Source organism: Lethenteron reissneri, chromosome 26 (genome assembly GCF_015708825.2).
Source record: "Lethenteron reissneri isolate LAM-NWPU_2019-01 chromosome 26, ASM1570882v1, whole genome shotgun sequence".
Classification (NCBI taxonomy): Eukaryota; Metazoa; Chordata; class Hyperoartia; order Petromyzontiformes; family Petromyzontidae; genus Lethenteron; species Lethenteron reissneri.
The window spans coordinates 17,756,866-17,780,885 of record NC_083804.1 but is presented as its reverse complement, the minus strand read 5'-3'; the positions used below and the strand labels follow the sequence as shown (position 1 = coordinate 17,780,885).

General features: G+C 41.9%; 1 protein-coding gene across 4 annotated transcripts in view; it reads left to right on the top strand.

The window, feature by feature from the left end:
- Positions 1 to 24,020, top strand: part of LOC133347753 (myocardin-like) — a 140,644-nt gene that overhangs the window by 58,424 nt on the left and 58,200 nt on the right. For 3 of the 4 annotated variants that reach the window (XM_061560324.1, XM_061560320.1, XM_061560321.1), the window contains 2 exons: positions 3,271 to 3,551; positions 15,727 to 15,783. In XM_061560324.1, coding sequence (XP_061416308.1) covers positions 3,521 to 3,551; positions 15,727 to 15,783 — 88 coding nt within the window. In that variant the 5' untranslated portion in view covers positions 3,271 to 3,520. The remainder of the gene's footprint in view (positions 1 to 3,270; positions 3,552 to 15,726; positions 15,784 to 24,020) is intronic. The other variant, XM_061560325.1, reaches the window with a different exon arrangement.

The window sequence follows — 24,020 nt, the reverse complement described above, 5'->3', positions numbered from 1 at the left end:
TTTTCAGTTTACAGCAGTGACCAATATCACCCATAATACAGGTTTTTTTGGGTTTGAGCGCGCAAACATAAATGTGTCGTCAAAGCCGCCACCACCCGACACAGCCAACTAGTAAGGCTTGTCACGTAAAGAGATCGTGCCACGTTGTTACTAGTACAGCACACCAGTTTGTTGGAGAGCAAGTCCACAACATTTACGATCTGAGTACGACGTTTCGCCAGTACAGCACATGATGTGTCCTCGTACAGCACACATGATTGTTGCCGTACTAGTGACGAGATGGCACGATCTGTTTACGTACGTGACAAGCCTTACTAGTCGGCTGTGTCAGGTGGTGGTGGGTTTGTCGACACATTTAGGTTTGCCTGACCTAACTAAAAAAAAACCTGTATTATGAAGTTTTCAGCATATAAACACCCATGATTGACTGAAAACATATTGATACTAGCAGGAAGTATCTGGCATTGCCCGGGTCTTAAAAATATTTCAAAGCTACTCTTAAAGATGTAACAGCAGTGCATACTGACTGTGGTGGTACCTGCTATGATGACAGCAGTGCATACTGTGGTGGTACCTGCTTTCACTACAGCAGTCCATACTGTGTTGGTACCTGCTATGATTACAGCAGTGCATACCGACTGTGCTGGTATCTCTTATCACGACAGTAGCACCTGGCTATTTTTTTTCACATGAACCCCACCGTTGGAGAGCCAGGCGAGCGACCACAAACAAACCCACAATTTTGGACTTTTATATGTAGAAAAGAAAAAGATAGATATCGAGAACCCGTGAAGCTTGGGCCACTGTTGTCACCAGCTCACTCACCTGGCTGCTGCATTGCCGCTCGTCCGTGTAGTGCCTCCTCGCGCCTCCGAGTTGCTCTCTCTCTTCGAGAGAGAATACTCTGCGATGGTTACACATTATAATAATAATATAATTTGATATTATTGTTAGAAGAAAACCTAAAAGCACGTGAAACACCATACATTGTTGTAATATTTCAAAAAGACATTTAATATTTTGTTTCTTTGTAAAATTATTTTCATTTTCGCCCTCGATGTGACGTGTATCAACTGGATACTTTGTGCCATGAAATCTTGTGATTCGCTGACGCTTAGTCCAAAGGCCTTCTCACGTGCGTGGCTCTATACTATAGATTGTTGTTGTTCCCAAGTATCATACGCAGCCGCAGCTTCGTGTTGAACCGGAAAGCAGCGGATGCTTTAAGTGAATCGATTGTACAAAGCCCAGTTCTTGCTTTCAAACGAGATTCCATTCCAACAGGTTCTCACTGGGTTATAAAAAAACAAGTTAATGTATAGATGCGGTTTACATTCTTTGGTTTTCTAAAATATGCTGACAAGGACATCGGGCAATATAAGCCCTAAGAGTGAAGCAGCAGACATCAAAAAGGTGGAACAAAAGTTTAAAGGCTGAGTTTGTATTGTGGACTATTCTGTACAATACTCCGTTGACACAACTGCAGTGGCAAGGCAGCGACACGACGTTTCTGACTCTTAATAACGGTGACATTTTTTATTTACAGTGCTCGTGGTTGCGTTGTCAGTCAAACGTGCACATACACGTGTATTTGGTATTTCTCACACCTCCAATTAGCACAGTTGGCTATGTATGATGCATACGTTCAAGAAAACAGTTTTGTCTTCAATTGGAAGTAGCTTAAGTGGCATTGACTATGATGCTTATTTTATGTTTTAAGTCTTATAAACAGCTGCTTTACCATGGTGTAAAAAAACGTGCATCCGAAATGGCAACAGAGTTTTAAAATAGTGTTATTTCTTCGTTTCATTTCTTTTCTCATCCACAATTCGTGTTGTGTATGTGAACTACCGGGACTCAAAGCCTGTCTGTTATCTGTGGATCCGTGGGCGAGCGAGCTCCTGGGTTAAAACTAAAATATATGAACAACATGCTGTGGTATGGGGGTCCTGAAACGCCCCCTTTCTTCCTGGTGGTGTGGGGACAGCGTGGTGTGTCCAGGCAGTAGTTGAAGTTGATTTTGTTGAACCAGGTGAGCACTCAAGAGACCAGGATGGAGTCTCATTTGCAAGACTGACCGGGGGGGGGGGGGGGGGGGGGGGTCACTAACATGGACAAAGCAAAACAAACTAAATAAAGTACAGCAATGAAGAAAACAGAAATCAGAACATAAACAACCGTGTCACATTAGAAATCAAAAGCAATGGACAAACCACAAATCATTGCCAGATCGTAACGTTGTGCAGATGAAACCTGCACTTCAAGTAAAATTACACATTAAGTTACAGAAAACTCTAACCAGTCTAACGTGTTCTTGGTTCTTTCGGTAAAATCACGTAGAAGGGAAGTAATAAATAATAAACATAAAACATAATAAAATAATTCTCACGACGTTTCGGCCACAACACAAGTAGCCGTCCACAGGTGAAGACAGGTCTGAGGACGGCTACTTGTGTTGTGGCCGAAACGTCGTGAGAATTATTTTATTATGTTTTATTTTTATTATTTTATTACTTCCCTACTACGTGACTTTACCGAAAGAACCAAGAAGACGAATCCCTGCAGTCACGAAAGCTTTAACTCGAGATACAGTCTAACGTGACCATTTTACTCAACATGCAAACAGACAACGGTGCATGTTTGCCTGTACCGTACATATCATTACTGTGATCTCACACGGTAATGAAACTTAGAAAAGGACAGAGAGCTGCCTTGTGTTCAAACTGCACGCTGCTCAGTCATCAGGGCTAAACGAAGTGTAATCTTTAACTAAGAACACAAACAAGGTGGGTTATTAAGTCTGAAATCCCCTTCCTCCTTTTAAGACCGTGCACCTCACTGGTATACATTGGCATACATAGTACATTTGCTTTCTGAGTAAAAATTAAGCAGAAACTGATAAACAAATGTGAGTCAAACTTGATGAGAATAAAAGTAATTAACGTCCCTTTATCATATTTTGACTTTAAACTTTCGTGACTGCAGGAACTCATATTCTTGGTTCTTTCGGTAAAGTCACGTAGATAGAAAACCAAAAATATATTTTTTATAAAAAATAAAAATGTCCCTTTATCAATCTACTGCTTTCGATGGGGGTGTCGCATGGGTCTTGCCACAGTGAGAAGACGAGGAGCCATGTGACACTGCAATGAGTTGAGAATAGAGGGGGCCGATGCTCGGTGCACACACAGCTGGCAATGCGTACGATTCTACTCGGAATAGACGCAATTAACGAGGGACCGTATGTGGATGTTTATTCCCCTCCGGCAGGAGTCCCAGCGCTGTTTGCGCACAGACAAAGCCGGCCACTCCGCTCACGACGGAGCAGGCGGGGGACCGCAAGCCGCCCCCCTCCACGGCCCTGTGGGGGGCCGAGGGAGGGGGTGCCGGGGATCCCGCGGATTCCGGGGAGGCCGTTGCGGGTGGTGGTGGCGGCGTGGCGGCAGGACTGGCGCCCAGCCCCCAGAGCGAGGCCGTCACCAGCGAATTCCGCGAGCTCTCGCTCACACCTGCCCGCAGGATGATGATGACGCTCAACGAGCGCCGCAACGGTGAGTGGTGCCCCCCCCCCCCCCCCCCTGTGCGCTTGGCGTCCTCGCGTTGTTTAATGAATGATAGCATTACGAACTGACTTTATAACTTTTTCTATTTTTCTTCTTGGTTCTTTCGGTAAAGTCACATAGAAGGGAAGTAATAAAATAAAAAAAATAAAACATAATAAAACAATTGTCACGACGTTTCGGCCATAACGCAAGCAGCCGTCCTCAGGTGAAGAACATGAGGACGGCCGCTTGCGTTGTGGCCGAAACGTCGTGAGAATTGTTTTATTATGTTTTATTTTTATTATTTTATTACTTCCCTACTACGTGACTTTACCGAAAGAACCAAGAAGATGAATCCCTGCAGTCACGAAAGCTTTAAATCGAAAATTTTCTATTTTACTAAATAAAGCCCACAAAGCATATTGTATCTCTTTTCAGAGACGACATTGCCACACGTGATTGCTCTTCGAAGTGGCTGATGTCATCATCATCATCACACATGCGTATCTGTAGTTGCAGCGAAATTGTCTAAACGTGTGTTTCTAAATGTGGAGTGCAACTCAAGGGCCTGGAGAAAAATGTACCCAGTTATTACTGTTAAAGTTGGTTTTAATAGAGTCGAGATAGCTTTGCAGATTCAATAAACAAATAAATGCTTGCTACCAATCATTGATTTGTTTTCCATAAATACAAGAAGGGGCATGTTAAATAAACACGTATGGGGCTGTGCAATGCCTGAAATAAGTTAATATTTTGCTGAATATTGACGTGTTTGAAACTGGGTGTTTGAAACTGGAGTGGAACACTGCTTCCGCTCCCAGCTGGTGGTGTCACCAGATCAAATTAGCGCAACGCCTTTACTACGGGCAGGGGATGGGATCGTTGGGTGCACGGCACTTGCAATACCAGAGGTCATCGCCTGTTCTGTGCGGTCTCCCTAACGCGGTGGTTGGGACAGCAGGCACGTTTCCTTGAGCCACTCAGCAGGCTAAACGGGCGCACTGCAGTCAATCGTTCGGCAGCTCGCATGTGGTGGTGGGGTAAAGTGTGAGTATGCCCACCTCTTGAAAGACAGCGTAGAAGAGTAGGCCAAATACGACATAGAGGGGCTCTCTGGAGCTCCCTCTTGCGGGGAGTCCCTTCTGCTAGCAGTGCTGCAAGTAAAAATAATTGCAGGTTGCAGGGCTTCACCTTTATATTTTATATTTTATTGTTTCGTATGATGAAATGTGGGGGGGGGGGGGGGGGGGGGGTTTCAGATAAAATTACCATTGAGTGCCCGCTGCAGATGATTTAACTTTCTTTACAAAGAGAGCTTTGGAGGAAGTCGCTGGCTTTTAAAGTCAGCACTTAAGTTTCCCTTCATCGAAAGGCGAGTCAAATCTGGCGTTGTCCAGCTGCTGTTGTTTATTTGGCTCTGTTGTAACTGCACGGTACCGAGGACGAGGTGTGAGTTAATGGGGCGAAAACTTTGGCCGCTAAGGTGAGCTCTGGCCCTTGTGAAATCCTTTGGCTTTACCTTCAGCTTTGCGGTTGTTCAACATCGAGGCTTCTTGGAGATCGCAAAGCATAATAAAAAATATATACTGTATCTCAGCAGCAGATTCCTTTTAAATAAGTCTGCAAACCTATTTTATATATAGCAATTAATAAGCAGGCAATAGGTCTTGTTAAAATATTCATCTTTCCACGTAAAATATTAAAGTATTTCGTACAAAACCGATCGGCTAGACCTGCCTTATGGGAATGCATCATTTCAACAGTATTGTAACAGAACAAGACAACTCTGGAGCAGCTTTGACATATATTGTCTCATCAGCAGTCAGGCTTGCTTGAATCAATTGATGGTGAACTGCCAGTAGTTACGTACCTTAGATTTAGCTCATCACGGTGTTATTGATCATTTGGCATGCGACGATTAGCTCCCTCCCCTCACAATACGATTAATTGTCGTGATTCTGAGTTGCAGTGCAATTCTAAGATCAGTGTTAATATCGTGGTGAATGTAGCGCCTGTTTTGTCTGCAGGGGTTACCTGAACAAATACAGTTTATACATTTTAAAAGTGATGAATTCTTCTCTGCACAGTTAAATGAATATATCTCGAAGGTAAGAATCCATTTTAATTGGCGCATTGTAGCATTTCTTCGATCTCCCATCATCCCCAGTGGTAATCACACTACTTTATTAACAGCCTCAGAAACAATGACTAACTTTAAATAACCAGTTGTTTTTTTTATTGTATGTTATTCCACGCAAATTGCGGCATTAACTATGTTACTATATTACTATTTAGAATTCTGTTTTATTTTCATAACAAAATGCATTTTAAAAAATATATTTTTTAAATGTACTTACATATTCAGTATTGAAATATTTACTTTCACGAGTAACAAGATTATCTTACAAGAGTATCTTCACATTCCATTGCATCCCGTCCTTTCTCTCCCTCTCTGGATGCAGTCGTGTAGAGTTCTAGATGCGATTCGTGAACAACAAGTTCGTGAATAGCAAGGGGATATTGTATTCAGACTACAACAGCAGTTTATCATAATGTGTGTATGTTGAACATCTTTCGCACCTTACTATTAAGCAACATATAATATGCGTGCATGTTACAGTTGATAATCGATTATCCAGCGCATGATTATCTGGCTGATCGGTGAAACCGGCAAAACAGCTCCAAAGGATGTAACCAGTCCGGCGATCGGCACGATGTGCATAACAAGAAAAGTAGCTATGCTTGATTTCAGTGTTAAATATTATAAACGGTACATTATACACTGCATCCAACTTAACAATGAAAATACTGCACGTATATACATCACCCCATGCATAGTCTTCGAGATCGGAGTGGTAAGTACGGTAAACAGTAAATATAGTAACTTTTAAAATTACGATATCTTTTTAATTGATGGCAATTTCACATAGAAAACACATTTCAAAACAGAAAACAACACCCAAAAACATGTTATGCAAGAATGCAAAAATAAGCTATTTTAAATAATGATGTGATTATTTGGCTTTTTGAAAATGCGGCTCCCCCCCCCAAAGTTGCCGGATAATTATCGATTATCTGCTGTATATTTTGCTTCATGGTAGTATAATAGTATGAGGACGTCTGTTAACAAATCGGGTGCATCAGGTTCAGAACTGCTTGTTGTGAGCCGATCTGACTTGGTCCTCGCTGTACAGATCCGGTCTGCACGACTTACAGGAAATCCCCATCTGCAAACCAACACACTTGTGCATTTAGTTTTTTTGCCCTGTTTGGTGGAAACTGCTCTTGGCAGGCACCTGCTCTGTCCGGCATGACTCACAGGCGAAGGGGTGAGGTCAGCGCCATCGCGGTTAACGTTGCTAATGTTTGCACAGTAAGTTGGGCTGAGTCAACCTCGATGATTTCGGGTCAAGTTCAGATCGCCAAATATTATCAGGTTTCGTACACGTGAAACGTGGACAAGATGATGTAAAGCCTCTTCGCATATTTCAATTCGTCAAAAATATTTTAACCTTAAAGCAAAATGTCGTAGCTGCTTTTACCCGCTGTCTCTCGCAGTCGCCGTCAGTTTTTGGAATTCCACATGTCGAAGAGGTGTGGGTGTGTGTGTGTGAGAGATTAGCCTTTGACTTCCTAAATAACAAACATGCACCTGTCAAATCAAGGGGGGGGGGGTATTAAGGCTGCTGAGGTAACGGGCCTCTGATCCCAGGGACCAGTTGTTGATGATTGCCACGGCTTTCAGGGTTTACCATATGGTTGCTTGCCACTTACACTACACGAGTAGTCCGTCGCTGTGCACTGCGGGGAGCGGTAGTGTAGCGGTTCGCGCGCCGCGCTACCAACCCAGCAACCCGAGTTCGATTCCCGCTGACGGCCAACACCAGTGACGAGTATCTGAACCGGTCCTGGGCATCCCCTAGGTTGACTCAGCCTCAAATGAGTACCTGGTGTAATGTGTAAACATCGCCACTAGCGAGACAAAGGCGCGGCCGGACGTTGTGCTGGCCACTCACCCCCTCGTGTGCTGTTCTGGCCTTCATCGGTGCTCGCTAACAGCACTTGCCCCAACAGTCTGTTAAGGCTATATGGGAGTCTTTGTCTTTGCATTGGGGAAAATCGCTCAATAAAATCTGAATATTTACCTAAATTCGTCTACCAAGATGATCACGAACCAGTATGGAAATGAACAAAGGTTTTTTTTTAAATGGGCTGCTCAAATAAAACCTTAACGAATTGTTCACTTGAGCAGACAAATGAAGCAGTCTCAAGCAATTGCTGGCTTTTCGTTTAAGAGGCATTTAATACACCGAAGAATGATGTTTGAATCGAGGAATGAGATTGACTGCCAAATGGCAGCAGCAGCCTCTGATGCATGACCTTTTCAAGCTGTGAATGTTCACGATAAGAAGTGGGCCTTAGTGCTGTTGGGTCTGATCATTCCTTCATAAAATGAGCATCTGGTCATGTTCACTTGAAGGGCCGTTACATTTAATTCTCTCGATTAATAATTAGAGGGCATACTTTACTGTTCTAAAGGTACTGACGTTATTTGATTGCAGAGCATTATTATACTGTACGTTAGTGCACCATTGAGTGCAGTTTTATACGCCTGATTTTACAAAGGGCTATCAGATTTAATATCTCATCTCCACCGAGCATTTAAGATGCAAGATTAAACATTATTTCGTATAACTCAATGCCGTTTAGCATGCTAAATATATGTAGAACTTTAAACGACAGCTTCATTACTCTGCCACATGATCACGTTAAGATACTTGCACTTGTTGAACATAGTAAGTCTTGAACAACAACATTGACAGTCAAATAAAAAACAAGTACAGAGTAAAACTTGATTTTTTTCTTACAAATTGAATCGTAATCTTTATCCGCAAACACGGTGCAATGTATCACGCAGATAGCATCATCCATATGCAGCTCAAAGCAAATATTTATATCTTGATATTGCAGAAATGCAATGTAAATGTAAACCCAACTTGTATGGCAGCATACCTGTCCCTAGCTTTAGTTTCCAACATGTGTGGTAGTTGGGTAATTTCACCTAATTAGCTTACTTATGGGTTGGATGGTATGTAGGGTGGAACTGGTCGTTTTTATGCAAGCAGGTATTAGCTATTGTGTGTGTTTGCACAAGGGTGCAGTGTTGTTACAGCTAATGAAACATGTGTTCAGTCCGTTATATTGATGCAGCTGCTGCTGATGCTGTGTAAATTGCTCCTGTATGCAAGCTGAAATTGGCTCTCAGAGGAGCGGAGAGTTCCACTCGATATAATGTTTAAAACGTTTAAACTCACAAAGCTCTCGGCCCGCTCATCCTATCTCCCCGTAATCTGCGTTATCGTTTTTTTAAAAGTAGGGAAATAAGGGCTACGAGATGTAACTGGAAGAAAGCTGCAGCGGCTCCTTTTCAAGCGTACCACGGAATTATGAGTATTTAAACTCTACGCATTTTGTTCCACCGTTGGTGAACGACATGGTGGGCGGTGTGTGCGCTAAATCTTTGCAATCGTCGCGGTCATTGCACGACCCAGTTGTTACGAAAGCCACATTACGTGCACAGAACGATGTGCACGTGCAACATCCTCGTGTGTTGCACTAATTTAAGTGCAAAGAGTCAACGTGCTGTTCGTTAAGCTACTGTGTACATGGAGCATGGAAACTAGTAGGTATAAATATTACGTTTTTTTATTGAACGCTTGGACACTGATGTTGGCATCGCTCGACTCCAGTTTTAATACTGTAATTCCAATACCAAATAATTTAATTGGGTGGTAAATTGTATCTCTAAACCATTCTAAATGTAACTACATCTCAAGATGGTGGTAAAAACAATGGGGGGGGGGGGGGGCAGAGGATATGTGCGTTTGGCAAGTTTGAGGAAGAGGGAGGTTTCTATTTGTGGATAGTTTTTATCATTATTTATCGGGAAAGGAGGGTTACAATGCCCGAAGGCGAGAGGCAACATCGTAGTCGATGAACAAATGAAGACGGTCAATGGGAAAAGACGTTCAGTTGTCGACAGAAGCCGTGTGCTGCAGAAGTGTTGAGCCTGAACGTGAACAGGGAAAGAGTCTCGTCTCCAGCTCGTGGAGACAGCAGCCAAGAAGGAACATCCTCCCGTGAGTGATGAACGACTGAGGGTTTTGGCTGGGGTTAAATTTCGATTTAAAGCTTTCGTGACTGCAGGAATTCATCTTCTTGGTTCTTTCGGTAAAGTCACGTAGAAGGGAAGTAATAAAAAATAATATAACATAATAAAATAATTCTCACGACGTTTTGGCCACAACGCAAGCAGCCGTCCTCAGGTGAAAACCAGGTCTGTCGAGGCGACAGCGTCTGAATGAAACAGCACACGAGCTTATATATATGCTCCAAGCTCGTGTGCTGTTTCATTCAGACGCTGTCGCCTCGACAGACCTGGTTTTCACCTGATGACGGCTGCTTGCGTTGTGGCCGAAACGTCGTGAGAATAATTTTATTATGTTTTATTTTTATTATTTTATTACTTCCCTTCTACGTGACTTTACCGAAAGAATCAAGATTTGGCTGGGGTTGTTAAACTGTAATCTGTCAACTGGTTAACCATTCTCAGAATCGATTAACGATTCCAAGAGTCGGGAATCACTCATCGATGCCAGGTGGACTGATTGATTCCAAAGAACACAGGATGAGATGTTACTATCCTTTGTGCAAGCACTTCCAAGAGTTCATGAACAGTGAGCCTGGTGAACTGATTGGAACGTGTATATTGCGTGCGATTCTGATTGGTCAGTGACCTCGGTCACGGTGTGGTACAATTTCATTTAAAGGTAAAGGTGCAGCCCTGCAATTGCTTGCTCATGCTACTGATGGTGGACAGGCCTCCACTAGAGCTCTAAGGGGGACGGTCAATATCTCAACACTGACCAGACTTGTGGGAAGAGGCGGGCGTACTCACACTTTACCCCACCACTAGGTGACCTGCCGTGTGACTTATTTGTACTGCTGGGGTGGACATGTGTGGGGATAATTGTTTTGGCTGGTGCCGCCGGGGGTGCGAATCAAACTAGCGGCCTCTGAAGTCGTGGGTGATGTGCAGCTCACGGAGAGGGGGGGGTCGGAGGGTAGGTTCCCCGCCACCATCAAAAGGCCAACTGTTGATAACCTGACTCTTACATTACCTGACCCGCACAGGTGAAAGGTGTTAGGTGGCAGAGTGCACAGGTGAGTGTCGAGGTGTTGTCAATGCATTTACAATTTTGAATAAATTCATAATGAGAATTGATATTAGAAAAATCGCAGGAGGGGAGACAATAAAATTGGCTCCTATTCAAAGTGTATTTGTAAGCTCCACCATGTCCAATGTAATCTACACGCAAAGGTGCACGGTAGATAAATATGCGATTGTGCCCTAATTTTTGTGTCTGTTTATAAACGTGTTTAACATTACCGACACGACCCTCTGACTCCCCCGATGTACTTCCAGCCTGAAAAAGAAAGATAATTATTATGAATGACTGCTAAAACACTGCTCGTTAGGCTTGTAAACATGCTCAATGATTGTCCGAGCACTGTTTGACAAATGTAGAATTTATTTGAACATTCAGACAATGTTTGCTGCAATGACAGCTCTTATTTATGTAAATTGGCTAATTCATCATACGCAGCATGCTGCAATGTGTCTTCAGGGAAGTGACGTTCATAGTTAATGACAACTGTTTTAGTTTCTGTGCAACAGAGTTAGGATTTCAATTACAAACAAAGAATGGTATAAAATAAGGAACAGGTCCCGTTTAAAAATGTTCTTTCTAGTGCGTGCAGCGGTACATTAGGACGTGACCCTACTCTGTTTGGTATATGGTTTTGTTGTTGTTGCACACGGTGCCCCACAGCTGGTTAAGGTTTTCTTGGCCTAGCGATAGCGCATTCCTTGACCGTTGCGGAGGTTCGCGGTTCGAATCCAGCAGCCGCCCTGGTTATTACTGCAGGTGTAACAACTATAGCAATACACGCCTGCTTCAGAGTGGACAATAAAAGGTCAAATGACGTCATTCGTACGAGTTAGGCCGTTGTGTGCCGACGTCAACATCCAAATTTGTCAAATTCTAAGAATTACCTGGCAATTACTCAATTGCGATTTAACCTTGGCAATCATCGCCCACTACTGGCAGACCTAATGGCCCAGGTCACCCTTGCAAATGAGACTCTTTCTGGTCCCTTGAGTTCTCACCCAGTTAAACAAAATGAACTGGAAACTTTTAGCAGTAAAATTTTGCATCTTTTGTAGTTCCCGGGTATTTAAAAAATGTGTTAGCAAAAGCATAACGTCACTAAATGTTGATTTAAAGCTTTCGTGACTGCAGGGATTCATATTCTTGGTTCTTTCGGTTAAGTCACGTAGAAGGGAAATAATAAAATAATAAATATATTAAACAATTAAATTCTACGTGACTTTTCCGAAAGAACCAAGAATATGAATACATAACGTCACTCTTGTTACCCGCTGAACCAACAAAAAATTGATTATGCCGATTGTCACTGGCATGGAATAACTGTTCAGAAACCTACAGGTCGAGTGGGCCACATATTTATTTTTCATTTTTTTGGATATTACGTTGTCAAAAAAAGCTACGATAAAAACCTTGAGAAAGAATATTCAAACAATTGCTTGCACATAAATAATAGGGTGTGGATTGTTATGAAGAAAGTGCATTCAGATTTGCTCCACTGTGAGAGATTAATCACCGTTTCATGGATAATAAAGATGTTTCGGGTGAGATCACTTAAATATAAATGTGTCGTCAAACCCGCCACCACCCGACACAACCAATTGGTAAAGTTTGTCACGTAAAATTAGTGACTAGTTCAGCGCGCCTGTGTTTTGGAGGGTAAACCAACAACATTTACAATTATACTCGAATTGTAAATGTGACACACCGGTGTGCTGAACTAGTAACAAATCGCCATCTTTTGTTTACGTGACAAACATTACTAATTGGCTGTGTCGGGTGGTGGTGGGTTTCACGACACATTTATCTTTATGCGATCTCGTCCAAAAAACCTCTATTATGGATCATATTGTTCGCGAAAGCTTGCTATGTGTTAAACTCACCGTTTCATGGTCTGTATGTAAGAGCCATGTTGTTGTGCTGGTAGACCAGTATCAAAAGTGAATATTTGTATTATATAGCCTATGATTTCTTCCTTAAGTGCAATAGATCCAATCTGTAATGCCTCATTGCAATAGTATATTAAATAAAAGGTAATTCCACCCATCACGGTTTTTTTTAACCACTCAAGCAAGCTTTCAACCTGTGGCTTCAAGAAGAAATTTAAATTGGTCTATTTGTATAAAAACGGCTTATACAAACATGTTTCCACTCCACTTAAATCATTTGCTCGGTTCGCTGGTGCAATGTGATTCAGAGAAAGTGTTCTTTTTCAGGTATCAACAAAAGTAGTAAACACTCAACCTTGGGCCAAATGCAGTTTGTGTGTGGCTTCTCTAGAACAGATATGGTGGGCTTTGTGACTTGTCTGTGACTTGTGTCACAGAGCCCAGAAGTCCCTCCATGCTTTATAACTAGAAATTCAGGAGTTAAAATGAACTCAGCCTATCATCCCTCTGGAATTGATCAAATAACATCATGGGATCTCTTTTTCCAGTACCAAAATATGATCTTAGGTTTTTCCCTTTTTTTCTGGCAACATAACAGGTGTTAAGATGTCAAAACGCCTTTTGGCGTCCTCTGGTCTAACACCGTTTGAGACGAGGCTCAAAAGAAAGCTGTCTCTGGTGTGGACCAATCAGTTTCAAAGACAATGCATATATTATCAGTGTTTTTTTTGGGTTGCATTCTGACCACAGGTATTGTGGTTAATGCAGACATGATTCCTTGTAAAAGGTTTCAGTTTGTTGTTTTAACATCTTAACACCTGTTTTGTTACCAGAAAAAATGGGAAAAACCTATTCTCATTGATCAAATAACTTTGGATTTGTGGATAGTCGGCAGAAGTTATGTGGATAGACTGGTCCCCATAATGTAGATTTTTTTGTACCACTGCTCAGGACAGGACTCGTATAGAGATGAGTATTGATAAAGCTCGCCCTGAAGATGCTTCCAGTTACATGGCAAAGTATATTTAAGATTGACTTCTTGTATTATATTCGCAAAACACGACTTAAAATAAAATTTGCCAAACATTCTCATGCAAGATCCTTCTGCCAAGTAGTATTAGACTTGGGAAGCCATCCTTTGATGATAAATTATGTTTATTATTGCTCTTATTATGACCATCAATCTTAATTTCTATTTGATTCTCTGAATAACAAATGTTTCATGAACGAGTGATGCCGTAAATGATTGCATCTTACCCAAGTAAATGATAGTTTACAGTTTTCGAGCGATTTTCACACCACTGTTAAATTGTCATTGACGCTTTCTATTGTCCGTTTCATGTTGTGTGCAATTAAAAGTTTGTCTCATTATAGTGTGAATGTTTACAACGAGAGAGATGATAGCAATCATTTACAGAGTTACGTCTTTTTTTATTCTTATGCAATTTCTCACACATCTTTTACTCTGTTGCAGTGTTCATATAACTTTTAATAAAATCTTATTGATTTACAATATAAAATTTTCGTCTCTAAGAGAACAAATTAAGTTATGTTTGTTTTATGAATACGAATACCAGTGTATAATACGTAATGTTTATATGCTGCCTGCTCAAATCTAGTTTCAAATTGCTGCAAAAATAAATTCAAAAAAAATAATTGTTGCTATATCACTACACGTAGGCTTTCGCGACCAATATTATTCATAATCAACGTTTTTGGGTTTAGATCGCGTTATTTATAAATGTGTCGTAAACCCTCCACCACCCGACACGGCCAATCAGTAAAAAAGTGTCACGTTGACCAAAGACAAATTAGTGGGCTAAAGCAGTGAACTAATTTGTCTTTTGTCAACGTGACACTTTTTTACTGATTGGCCGTGTCGGGTGATGGAGGGTTACGACACATTTATAAATAACGCGATCTAAACCCAAAAACGTTGATTATGAATATATCACTACAGTTGCAACAACATTTTCTACGGTAGAGATGCAATGAATTCAAATAGACAGTTGCCAAGGTGAAAAAGATCACTATTACATCTCGCCCTGCATAACCATTCATGGAGGGGGGGGGGAGGGAATGAAGGTGCAGTCGTTAGCCCACCGAGCTATTCTCAGTCATGGCCGATTCCGTCGGTAAGTGACGTTGGAACTGATCCTTGGGCCGTTACCCTTCGCGAAAACACACGGAGCGGCATGGCCAAAAGTGCGGTCAAATAATCTGCACGTGCGACCGATTGACAACGTGCCGTAAATAATGTATTGTTACGTAACCATTCATACCGTAAAAGCCGTAAATACAGAACATGAAGGATATCCTTGAACAAAAGTATACTTTTATTATTCTTGGTTCTTTCAGTAAAGTCACGTAGAAGGGAAATAATAAATTAATATTTTTATATTGTTAAGGGAAATCATAAAATAATAAACTTATGACGCTTAATATTATTACATTTATTATTTTATTATTTCCCTTCTACGTGACTTTACCGAATGAACCAAGAATATGAATCCCTGCAGTCACGAAAGCTTTAAATCAAAATTTATACTTTTATTGTAATTAAATATTACACGTATGATTACCGGTGTTCCTCAATGTGGGACGCCTTAAAAACTGTTTGAGCTGCTGTCTTACAAATAAAGCAATGTGGTTGCAGCAGTGTTTTTAAACGTGTCACAAATTTTAATGCGTTTTCCCGTGAAATGTGATGGCCGTTGAGATAAGTTCCCGTACGGGAGAGGGTGGTTTTATTGAATGAAAGTGAAAAAATTAATGGGCCTTTATATATTTATTTGCATTCGGTGTGCGCTGTGATAGAGCATTTGAAGAATGTTCTTCCTCGTGTTATGCCAGCTTGCACAGCTTTAGGCCCATCAGGAATATGTTGCGCATGAGCGAGAGTGGGCAGGTTGAGCAAGTTAAATCGCGATTGGGAGGCACGCAAGCCTTCGTGTTTTGTAGCTTCAACTCATTTGTTAACATGTGTGGCTGTGCGCTTGACAATATTGTTTTATGATAAAAAACTGATTCCCACTTTCATCTTTGATTTTTGACGTCACGTTTCAGAGCCGGATAGAAAACATCAGGAAACAATACCGCATCGTTTGATCGAAATCAACAAAGGTTAGTTCCACGGGACCTTTTTTTTACTGGATTGTTTTTTACTTGTTCATTTCATCGTTATTTATGAAGACCACGATTCATTGTTACATGTGGCTGCTGTGATCTGTTGCCAGTGCATTTCCAGTGTTGGCAATCGGTAAATGTTTGCTTGGCACTTGTTTAATGCGACTGAAGCTGCATTGAAAATCTCAACACGTTCGTCAACAACACTTGTGGCCTTTCGAGAAACGACGAATTTGTAATGGGTGACGTTTTGGGAAATGGCCCTTCTTCATCGCACATAGTTCAGAAAGGGCAGGGAGAAGGAGTGCACGTTGATCCATTTCCCGAAAAGTTCAGTATGATATGTATCCATATTTCTTTTAAGGTCACGGTGTTATTTTGACGAATGTGTTGAGATTGTGTTGTTCATTGTGCTTGTGCACCGCTTGCCAAATAATTTGAATTTAAAAGTGTGTGTTGTCGCTGCTGTCCCGCTTATTTATTAATAAACGCCGGCGGTGAAAAAACTCACGACGTGGAAAAAGTTTTAAACGATGGCAACGTACGGTAAGAGCATGTTGTTTGAAACGTCGGTGTAACATAAAAGTAGAGTTGAGTTAAAGTAAGCGGTGTACGCTGAGACCAGCAACGCAAAAGCTTGATGGGGTGGAGCGTTACCTTTGGTTAAAAGTGTGATCCATGTTAAATGTGAGTTAAACTGCAGTATAAATAATTTCAGTCTCCTGCAGTTGTTTGGGATAAGTGAATAAAACTGTGCTTTATAGCTCTACAGGTATGGTTATCATTAGCGATGTTAATTAGAGCCACGTGAATTCTCATTTTTAGCCTTTATATGGTTGCATGTGCACATGGACATTACATAATACGTATTAAATGCATCATGTTGTTCGGTCACATGCACGCATAAAAGACAAAGATCCCCCATATAGCCTTTAATAGAATGTTGGGGCAAGTGCTGTTAGTGAGCACCTATGAAGGCCGGCACGACACACCAGGGGGTGGGTGATCAGCACCACACCCGCCCGCCTTTGTCTTCCCAATGCTGATGTTTATACACTGCATCAGAACCGAATTTTAGGTTGAGTCGACCTATGGGAGGCCCAGCACCGGTTCAAATATTCGTCACCGATGTTCGTTATGAGCAGGAGTAGAACTCATGTCGCTGGTTTGCTCGTGCAACGTGCTCACCACTGCACTACCACATGCGTACACAATGATAGACGAATGTCCCCCATATAGTCTGAACAGGCTGATTGGGTAGTTGCTGTTAATGAGCACCAACGAGTCGGCTTAGAGGAGGCCCAGGACCGGTTCAGATAATCGTCGCTGGTGTTGGCCGTGAGCAGGAATCGCACTCGTTTCGCTGGGTTCGTAGCGCAGTGCGCTTAGCTGCTCCATTACCGCTCCCAACATGCATACACACATACCCACACTCCACACTGATGACGACTCATTCATTATGCAGGCTCAGCGCACCACTTCAAGCACATACTTTATAACTTACTTCATTAAGTGTCACGTTGACGCCGAGCGGCCACAATCACGTCTCCACAATGTGTCCACAATTATGGCTGCTAGCATCATCTGTCACAGCTTACATGGATAATATCTTAATGTTTCATGATCAGAACCCCTTAGCAGACTTCCAAATTGACCCTTGCAATTAAGTCTTTACTGTGCAGCCCCAGCTTAGCGTCTCACCAGCAGCCTGCTGCTACAGATGCTTTGTGCAAAGGCAGACCTCGACTCGTCACCAGCTGGTGGAAAAATAACCGTTCGCGTCATTGTGCGGAATATAAAGTAACAACACAGATAAGCAGACGATACGTCTCCGTCATATATCTGTCTCTCTGTAAAAGTATTTTCTGCACAACTGTCAGCCCCCCCCGTGATCCTGAAATGATGCACTGACCAGAAATCAGTGGGGTCCGATGGTCGTGTAAAATATGCCTTTTGTATTTTTCTTGCGGAGAAACATATCTGAGGGAGGAGACACCCTAGCAGAGCTCGCTGTCTCCGTGTTCCTCTCTGCTTGCAGACAAGCGTTGATATAACAGTGTGCAGGCACCCAAAACCCTCAAGGCTGTTTTTCATTGGCCCCGTGTGTGGCCTTCCATGCATCCTGTGCCGTGTATGTCTCTATACCGGGTTCCGCTAGCTGTAGAATAATCCCCGTCAGCTGATGTGCTACTTGTACAAGAGTTTTACGTGTCTTACCTGTGATCAACAGTGGCTGTCCTATGGAGGACATTTGCCCCCTTAGCGGGAATGTGGAGTTTTACTGCCGGCTCAGGGCCGTCTGGAACGCTCTTCCGATATTAGGAAGCCACTGGAGCTATGCCACTTTTGAATCATCTAGATTGACGAACTCATTTCTTTAGAACTGCTTTTTGTGTTTGCTTTGCAGTCCTTTCCCCCGCACCTCCGATTATCACGGTTGGCTATGTACAATGCGAAAGAAGTTCAACATACATACAGGTGGAGATGAAAGGGTGCTGAGTGGGCTACATTGACACATTACACCTTCACGATACGACCACATGAGTTGCACACAAAACGTCGTACCTAATTGAAAAATTTGGCTGTAAGGATTGTTTTTTTTTTACAACTTTAACTCACCGGTAGAGCCGAAACAATAATAATTATTGGGCGGGTAACGCGTGTACACCACGTGACGGTTGAATTTGTTATGTCGGGTGGTGGAGGATTTTAACGACACAAATATAGCCAGGTCGTTGCGTGACCACACCCAAACACCTATTATGAATCGTAATCTTGGCTGCGAAAATGTAGTGCTTCCAAATGTGCACTTTGGCAGCCTCACGAGATATCTAAATGGGGCAAGGCTCCTCCCTGGTAAATAATTAATGTAACTGATCCTGGCGATTGGATTAGAATATTTTCAGTTATTAAACATATGACAATGTAAGTTGTAAATAATTATGAACGGGACTAGTTTGTCTTTTTTTAATGTTTCTGGAAGTACAGCTTTTAGTAATTGAATCTATAAGCCAAAATATTAACGAGTAAATTAGTAAGGATCAAGGTGGCCTACAGTATATATGCACTTGGGAACTTCTGTGGTCAGATGTATAAATAAGAGATGTTTTTTTTACAATTGTCAAAAGTTTGATGCGCATGTAGAGTTGGACTCCAAAAATCCCTGGGGATATAGACATGATGTTGTTGTGGATCCATGACGAATCGTCATTTGGCTCCAAAAATCCACGGGAAAACTTTTTTGGAGTTTTTTTTCTTCTCTGGGGCGGCTCCATAAATAATTTACACATTGTAGGAGTAGTGGAGGACATGAGTATAACTCCAGCAATCTGCAACATAAATTCGGATTACTATATCCTGGATTTTAAAAATATATTTAAAGTCCTCAACAGAATGTCACCGGTTGAAAGTGACCAGGTATTAATAGTACGACTGCACAGAATTATACAAGACCAATATTCACAGGTCGCAAAGATAAAGATAATTCCTCGGATGTTATTTGTGACAAATTCAGTGTGAATGGACCAATAGTTGGGGGGTGGAGTAGGAGGTGTTGGAATCCTGGGGCTTTTCAATTTAGAGCAAATTTTTAAATTTTTGATGACTGAAATTGCTAAAAAAATATTACCAAGAGTATTGGATATAATGATTCGTCATGATAATTTTGACTAAATGTCCTCCCTTCATTGTGCACTTGACCAGCATGGTGAGGTATGGTTAAACAACAACCTCTATAACTTGTGCTTAAGCCAATAGCCCCCGTTAATTTTAGAGTTTGGAAAAATTATAGTTCTGTATATAAAACGTTAAACATTCTGAAGGTGTCATAGCTGTCATCAGGCAGTTGTATGAATAGGTATTGGAATATGCAAGAGCGCGCTATCTTATCGGATTATTGTTAAAGTTTCTAAAGTGGCAGCCTCATGAGCAATTAGTACAACCCCAGGGAGTAGGCCTCAGTGTCGGCTGGGGTCAAGCAAGTCTATGTGCTGTCACCTTTTCTTTTCATCCGTTTTGTTGACAGTCCTCTCGAGAATGTAATTGTGTGGTTAACATTGGAATAGGAGAGACTGGTGTAAGTGGAGTAGCATAGGATGACGACGATGATGATGATGTAGCCTTTTAATAAAGGGAACACCTGGTTTCAAAGTCAAGAGCCCGGCTATGTAACCAGATCTTGCTTCAGGGCTCATTACATCACACGTGTAGTATTTTAAAAGGATTGTTCTATGGTCTCAAATGGGGTGATATTGTTGACCAAGGCACTCTTCACGGTCATTATTTTACTTTTCATTTTTGCTTCAGTTATTGTTTTTTTTTGGGGGGGGGGGTGGAGGGGTGGGGGCTGAGATGGGGGGGGGACTTGAGGTGGCGGGGGGGGGGGCGCAGGGGAGAGCACAGTGGACCAAGACATTGGGGGTGCTGTGGTGGCGAGATGTTAACTCCCTCACCTGGTATACAGGAAGTCATGGGTTCGATTCCCACCCTGGCGTCTGTATATTTGGAGTTAGCATGTTCTCCCCGTGGTCGCTTGGATTTTTCTCCAGGTCCTCTGGTTCTCCCTCCACGTTTAGACTCAACATGCGTTTAGAGTGTTTGTCTGCTGTAAAGGTACTTCGTTGAGCCATCATTTGGGGGCAGGTCGCTTCTGAACAAGAGCTGCATAGCTCTGATTTGTGGGACTAACGTACGGTAATTTTCAAGTTTACACTAGTAAAGGGGGTATGGTAAACTTTTTAACTCCTGTAGCTCGTGACCATGAATGCTTTAATAGTATTAAGACCTTCAGATATATATTGAAGTTGTAAAAAAAGCATCTTTATAAGCATGTTAAAAGTAGTGGTAATCATAACAAAAATGATTGCAGCAACTCAGATGATAAATTGCTGACCATTTAAACTGAAAACAGTTTTTTTTCCCCATGACGCAAAGTGGTCTGCAAAGAGCATGGTAAAATGGATCAATTATTTTAAAATGTGTTTTTATGTGTAAGGCTTTAATGGCATGAATTGATGTCCATGAAAATAAATTAATGTTTAAACCAAGACCACTTCCGTTGTTTATACTCGGCCAGAAGTTGATAATTGACCCGCTCCTATCCGTCCGATCTGGTTCTAACTATCCAGCTGATGTTTACTCGATATTCAGGGAAATGAGATTCAGGGACTTAAGTCGGCACCGTAAGAGCCTTTCCCTCGCAATGCAGGGACCACTGGTGCAGCAGAGGAGAGCGGTCCATTATTATCTCGTTATTCACGTTCCAGAGATGGTTGTGTGTAGCAATTTTTGCGGATGGTATTGGCCTATTTTTAATGAATTATTTGAAATTGACAAATAAGCTGGTAAAAGCATTAAAATTATAATAACACGAACATTTTAATTGGTTATTATGAACGTAAAGTAAATAAAAAAAGTCAGTTTAACACGTCGGCTTTCACGACCAATATTATTCATAATCAACGTTTTTGGGTTTAGATCGCGTTATTTATAAATGTGTCGTAACCCTCCACCACCCGACATGGCCAATCAGTAAAAAAGTGTCACGTTGACAAAAGACAAATAGTTCACTGCTTTAGCCCACCGGTGTGTTGAAGCGTGAAACCACAACATTTACAATTTGAGTACGACGTTTCGCTGGTAATTGCATCCAGCATCATCGGGCAATTCACCAGAATGGTAAATAAAAAAGTATTAAAGTATCAAGTAATTATAAATTAACTTACCTTAAATGATGATGATCATCACTTTATCTCATCACTTTACTTCACATTCTCTCTCACCACTTTATCTCATCACTGTTTCTCTCTCAATGCAGTGGTGTCGAGTTCCAGATGCTGTTCGCGTATAGCCAAAATTGCAGATAGCAAGTTCGTGTGAATAACGAGAGAATACTGGACAAATGTTGAACTTCTTTCACACGGTGCGTAGCCAACCGTGCTAATCGGAGGTAAAGTGTTAATTCCATTTTTACTTGATAATAATTAAATGTATAATGTGGTACATTTGGTATTCATGCCATCACTATCGTGCAGGGCGATCATGAAAGCAATTTGTCTCGCATATATAGTCTGCAGTAACTGCCCTGTAGGGGGCAATGGTACTACGTGTAATCCCAAACCAAGCCTTTTGCGTGTAGTTTTCCGAATTCGCAAAATTTGCTCCATGACGCCGACACAATGTCCTCATTGCGAATGATGTCGGGGGATCTTTGACATCCACTGTGAAGCAGACGGTGCGTATTTTTCATGGTTAATACACACCGCAGTATTAACCAGGGCAGCCTGCCGTACCGAAACCTCTGATACAAGCTGTGCACCCGCTACCAATAGACCACGTCATTGCCCAATGAATACGCTGCAGGAGCTCATGCGTGTTGTTTTTACTTAGGATTTAAATGGGAAACCCCACTCGCAGGGGCAATTCGGTGTCATCCTATGCGAGGCAACGATGTCTGCCGAAGGTACTGCCACAAATTGCTTAGCCTGTGATCCCACAGGGCTGAGAAATTAATTCTCCACCTCGTCTTGCTTGAGAGACCAGGGGAGCAATATGTTGCTTATAAAGTAAAATGAAAGCGAGCCATGGAATTTTTATGTAACTGTTTTTAACCGCATGTTTTTCTCCACATTTAGTGTTTGTAGGCTTGTGCCAATGGCAGACTTTTAAACCCACACTAGAGAGTATGGAGCTCGAAATTTTAATCTTAGCTGTGGTTGTGCATATTCACAAATACAAAGATCCCCATATAGCCTATAACAGACTTAGGGCAAGTGTTGTATTTTAGCGACAATGAAGGCTGGCACGGCACATGAAGGGGGGGAGCACCATGCACGACCGCCTTTGTCTCCGCAGTGCTGCTTTGTACACAATGCTGAGTCGGCCTCGGGCAGTCCCAGGAGCGGTTCAAATATTTGCCGCTCTTATTGGTCGTGAGCAGGAATTGAACTCTGGTTACCGGGTTCGTAGTGCATTGCGCTAACCACTACACTACCGCTCCCCCAGTTCACACACACACACATCCATACACATACATATACTCTGTACAGATGCACATACTATACACGCATACGACACGTGCATACTGGCGTTTCTTCTTTGAATACAGTCAAATTTCCCTCCGATGGTTCATGCCACTTTTACCTGACTCGATATTTGCCTGCCATGTTAAATAGATAAGCCTGTGTTTTTGTTTTGTCATAGGCTGATGTCACCCTGTTGAAAAATAAAAATCCTGTTATTCAAACAGATGTGCAAGACTTATTTTTCTGAACAATGTCCATCATTCGGCCTTGCTTATAGCTAAAACGGATATTTTTGACGACTAAATTCTTATCCTTTTTCGGAATATAAAGTAATCTAACTACCGGTGCCTACATTTAGATTTTTTTTCAGATGTTTATAAACTGCTATCAGTTATTCCACAGAGGTGTTCATAAAGGATTGGCAGTACTGTATTTTTATTTTCAAATATTTTTCAGGCTTTTCCCCAAATTTGGTTCCTGTTGTACTTTTGCCATTGGGTCATTCGACAAAGATTGCCTTCAGAAATCTCAGAGTGCATTGGTGTGACCCCAGTTGTCTGAGAATGGCAGTGCAAGATATTTCAACTGAACTGCTTTGAAAACTCTTTTTGTACGACCTGTTTATATCTTCACGCAATATGGGGTCCACTTTCCCATACACCCTACTTTGAGATGGCTGCTCATAGCAGTCGGATCAATATTTTATTTCTCATAGTTGTACTTAGGCAAATTAAGCGAAAGCCCACATTTCCGTGAAATGTGGCTTGTTATTTTGCGTGTTTAACATGTCGGCTTTCGTGACCGGGTGGTGGCAGGTTTATATTTACGCGATGTAACCAAAAAAATAAAACCTCTATTATTTTGTGTGTGTGCGCGCACTCATTAGTGATCAGACTTAGATCATGAACTCAATGCACTCGGGAGTTCGGTTTATCGATGGATGGCTGCCAACATGTGAACATGGGCTTCAGCGTTGCCAGCTCCTGTGCCCCTTGAGCCCTGATCCATCCAGCCAGTTGGCAGCACTGTATTTTTCAATCAAACTGCGTGCCACAGACTGTTTATTTAAAGCCTGGAGTGGTTTATTTATTGTCTTTATTTCTATTGTCTTACCAAGCAGTTCAAGTGCCGCTAAAATACCCTCAAGTGGCAATGTACAAGAGCAACGCCTATTTGACGGGTGCTATAAATGGCCGCGTGGCTTTTGCTACA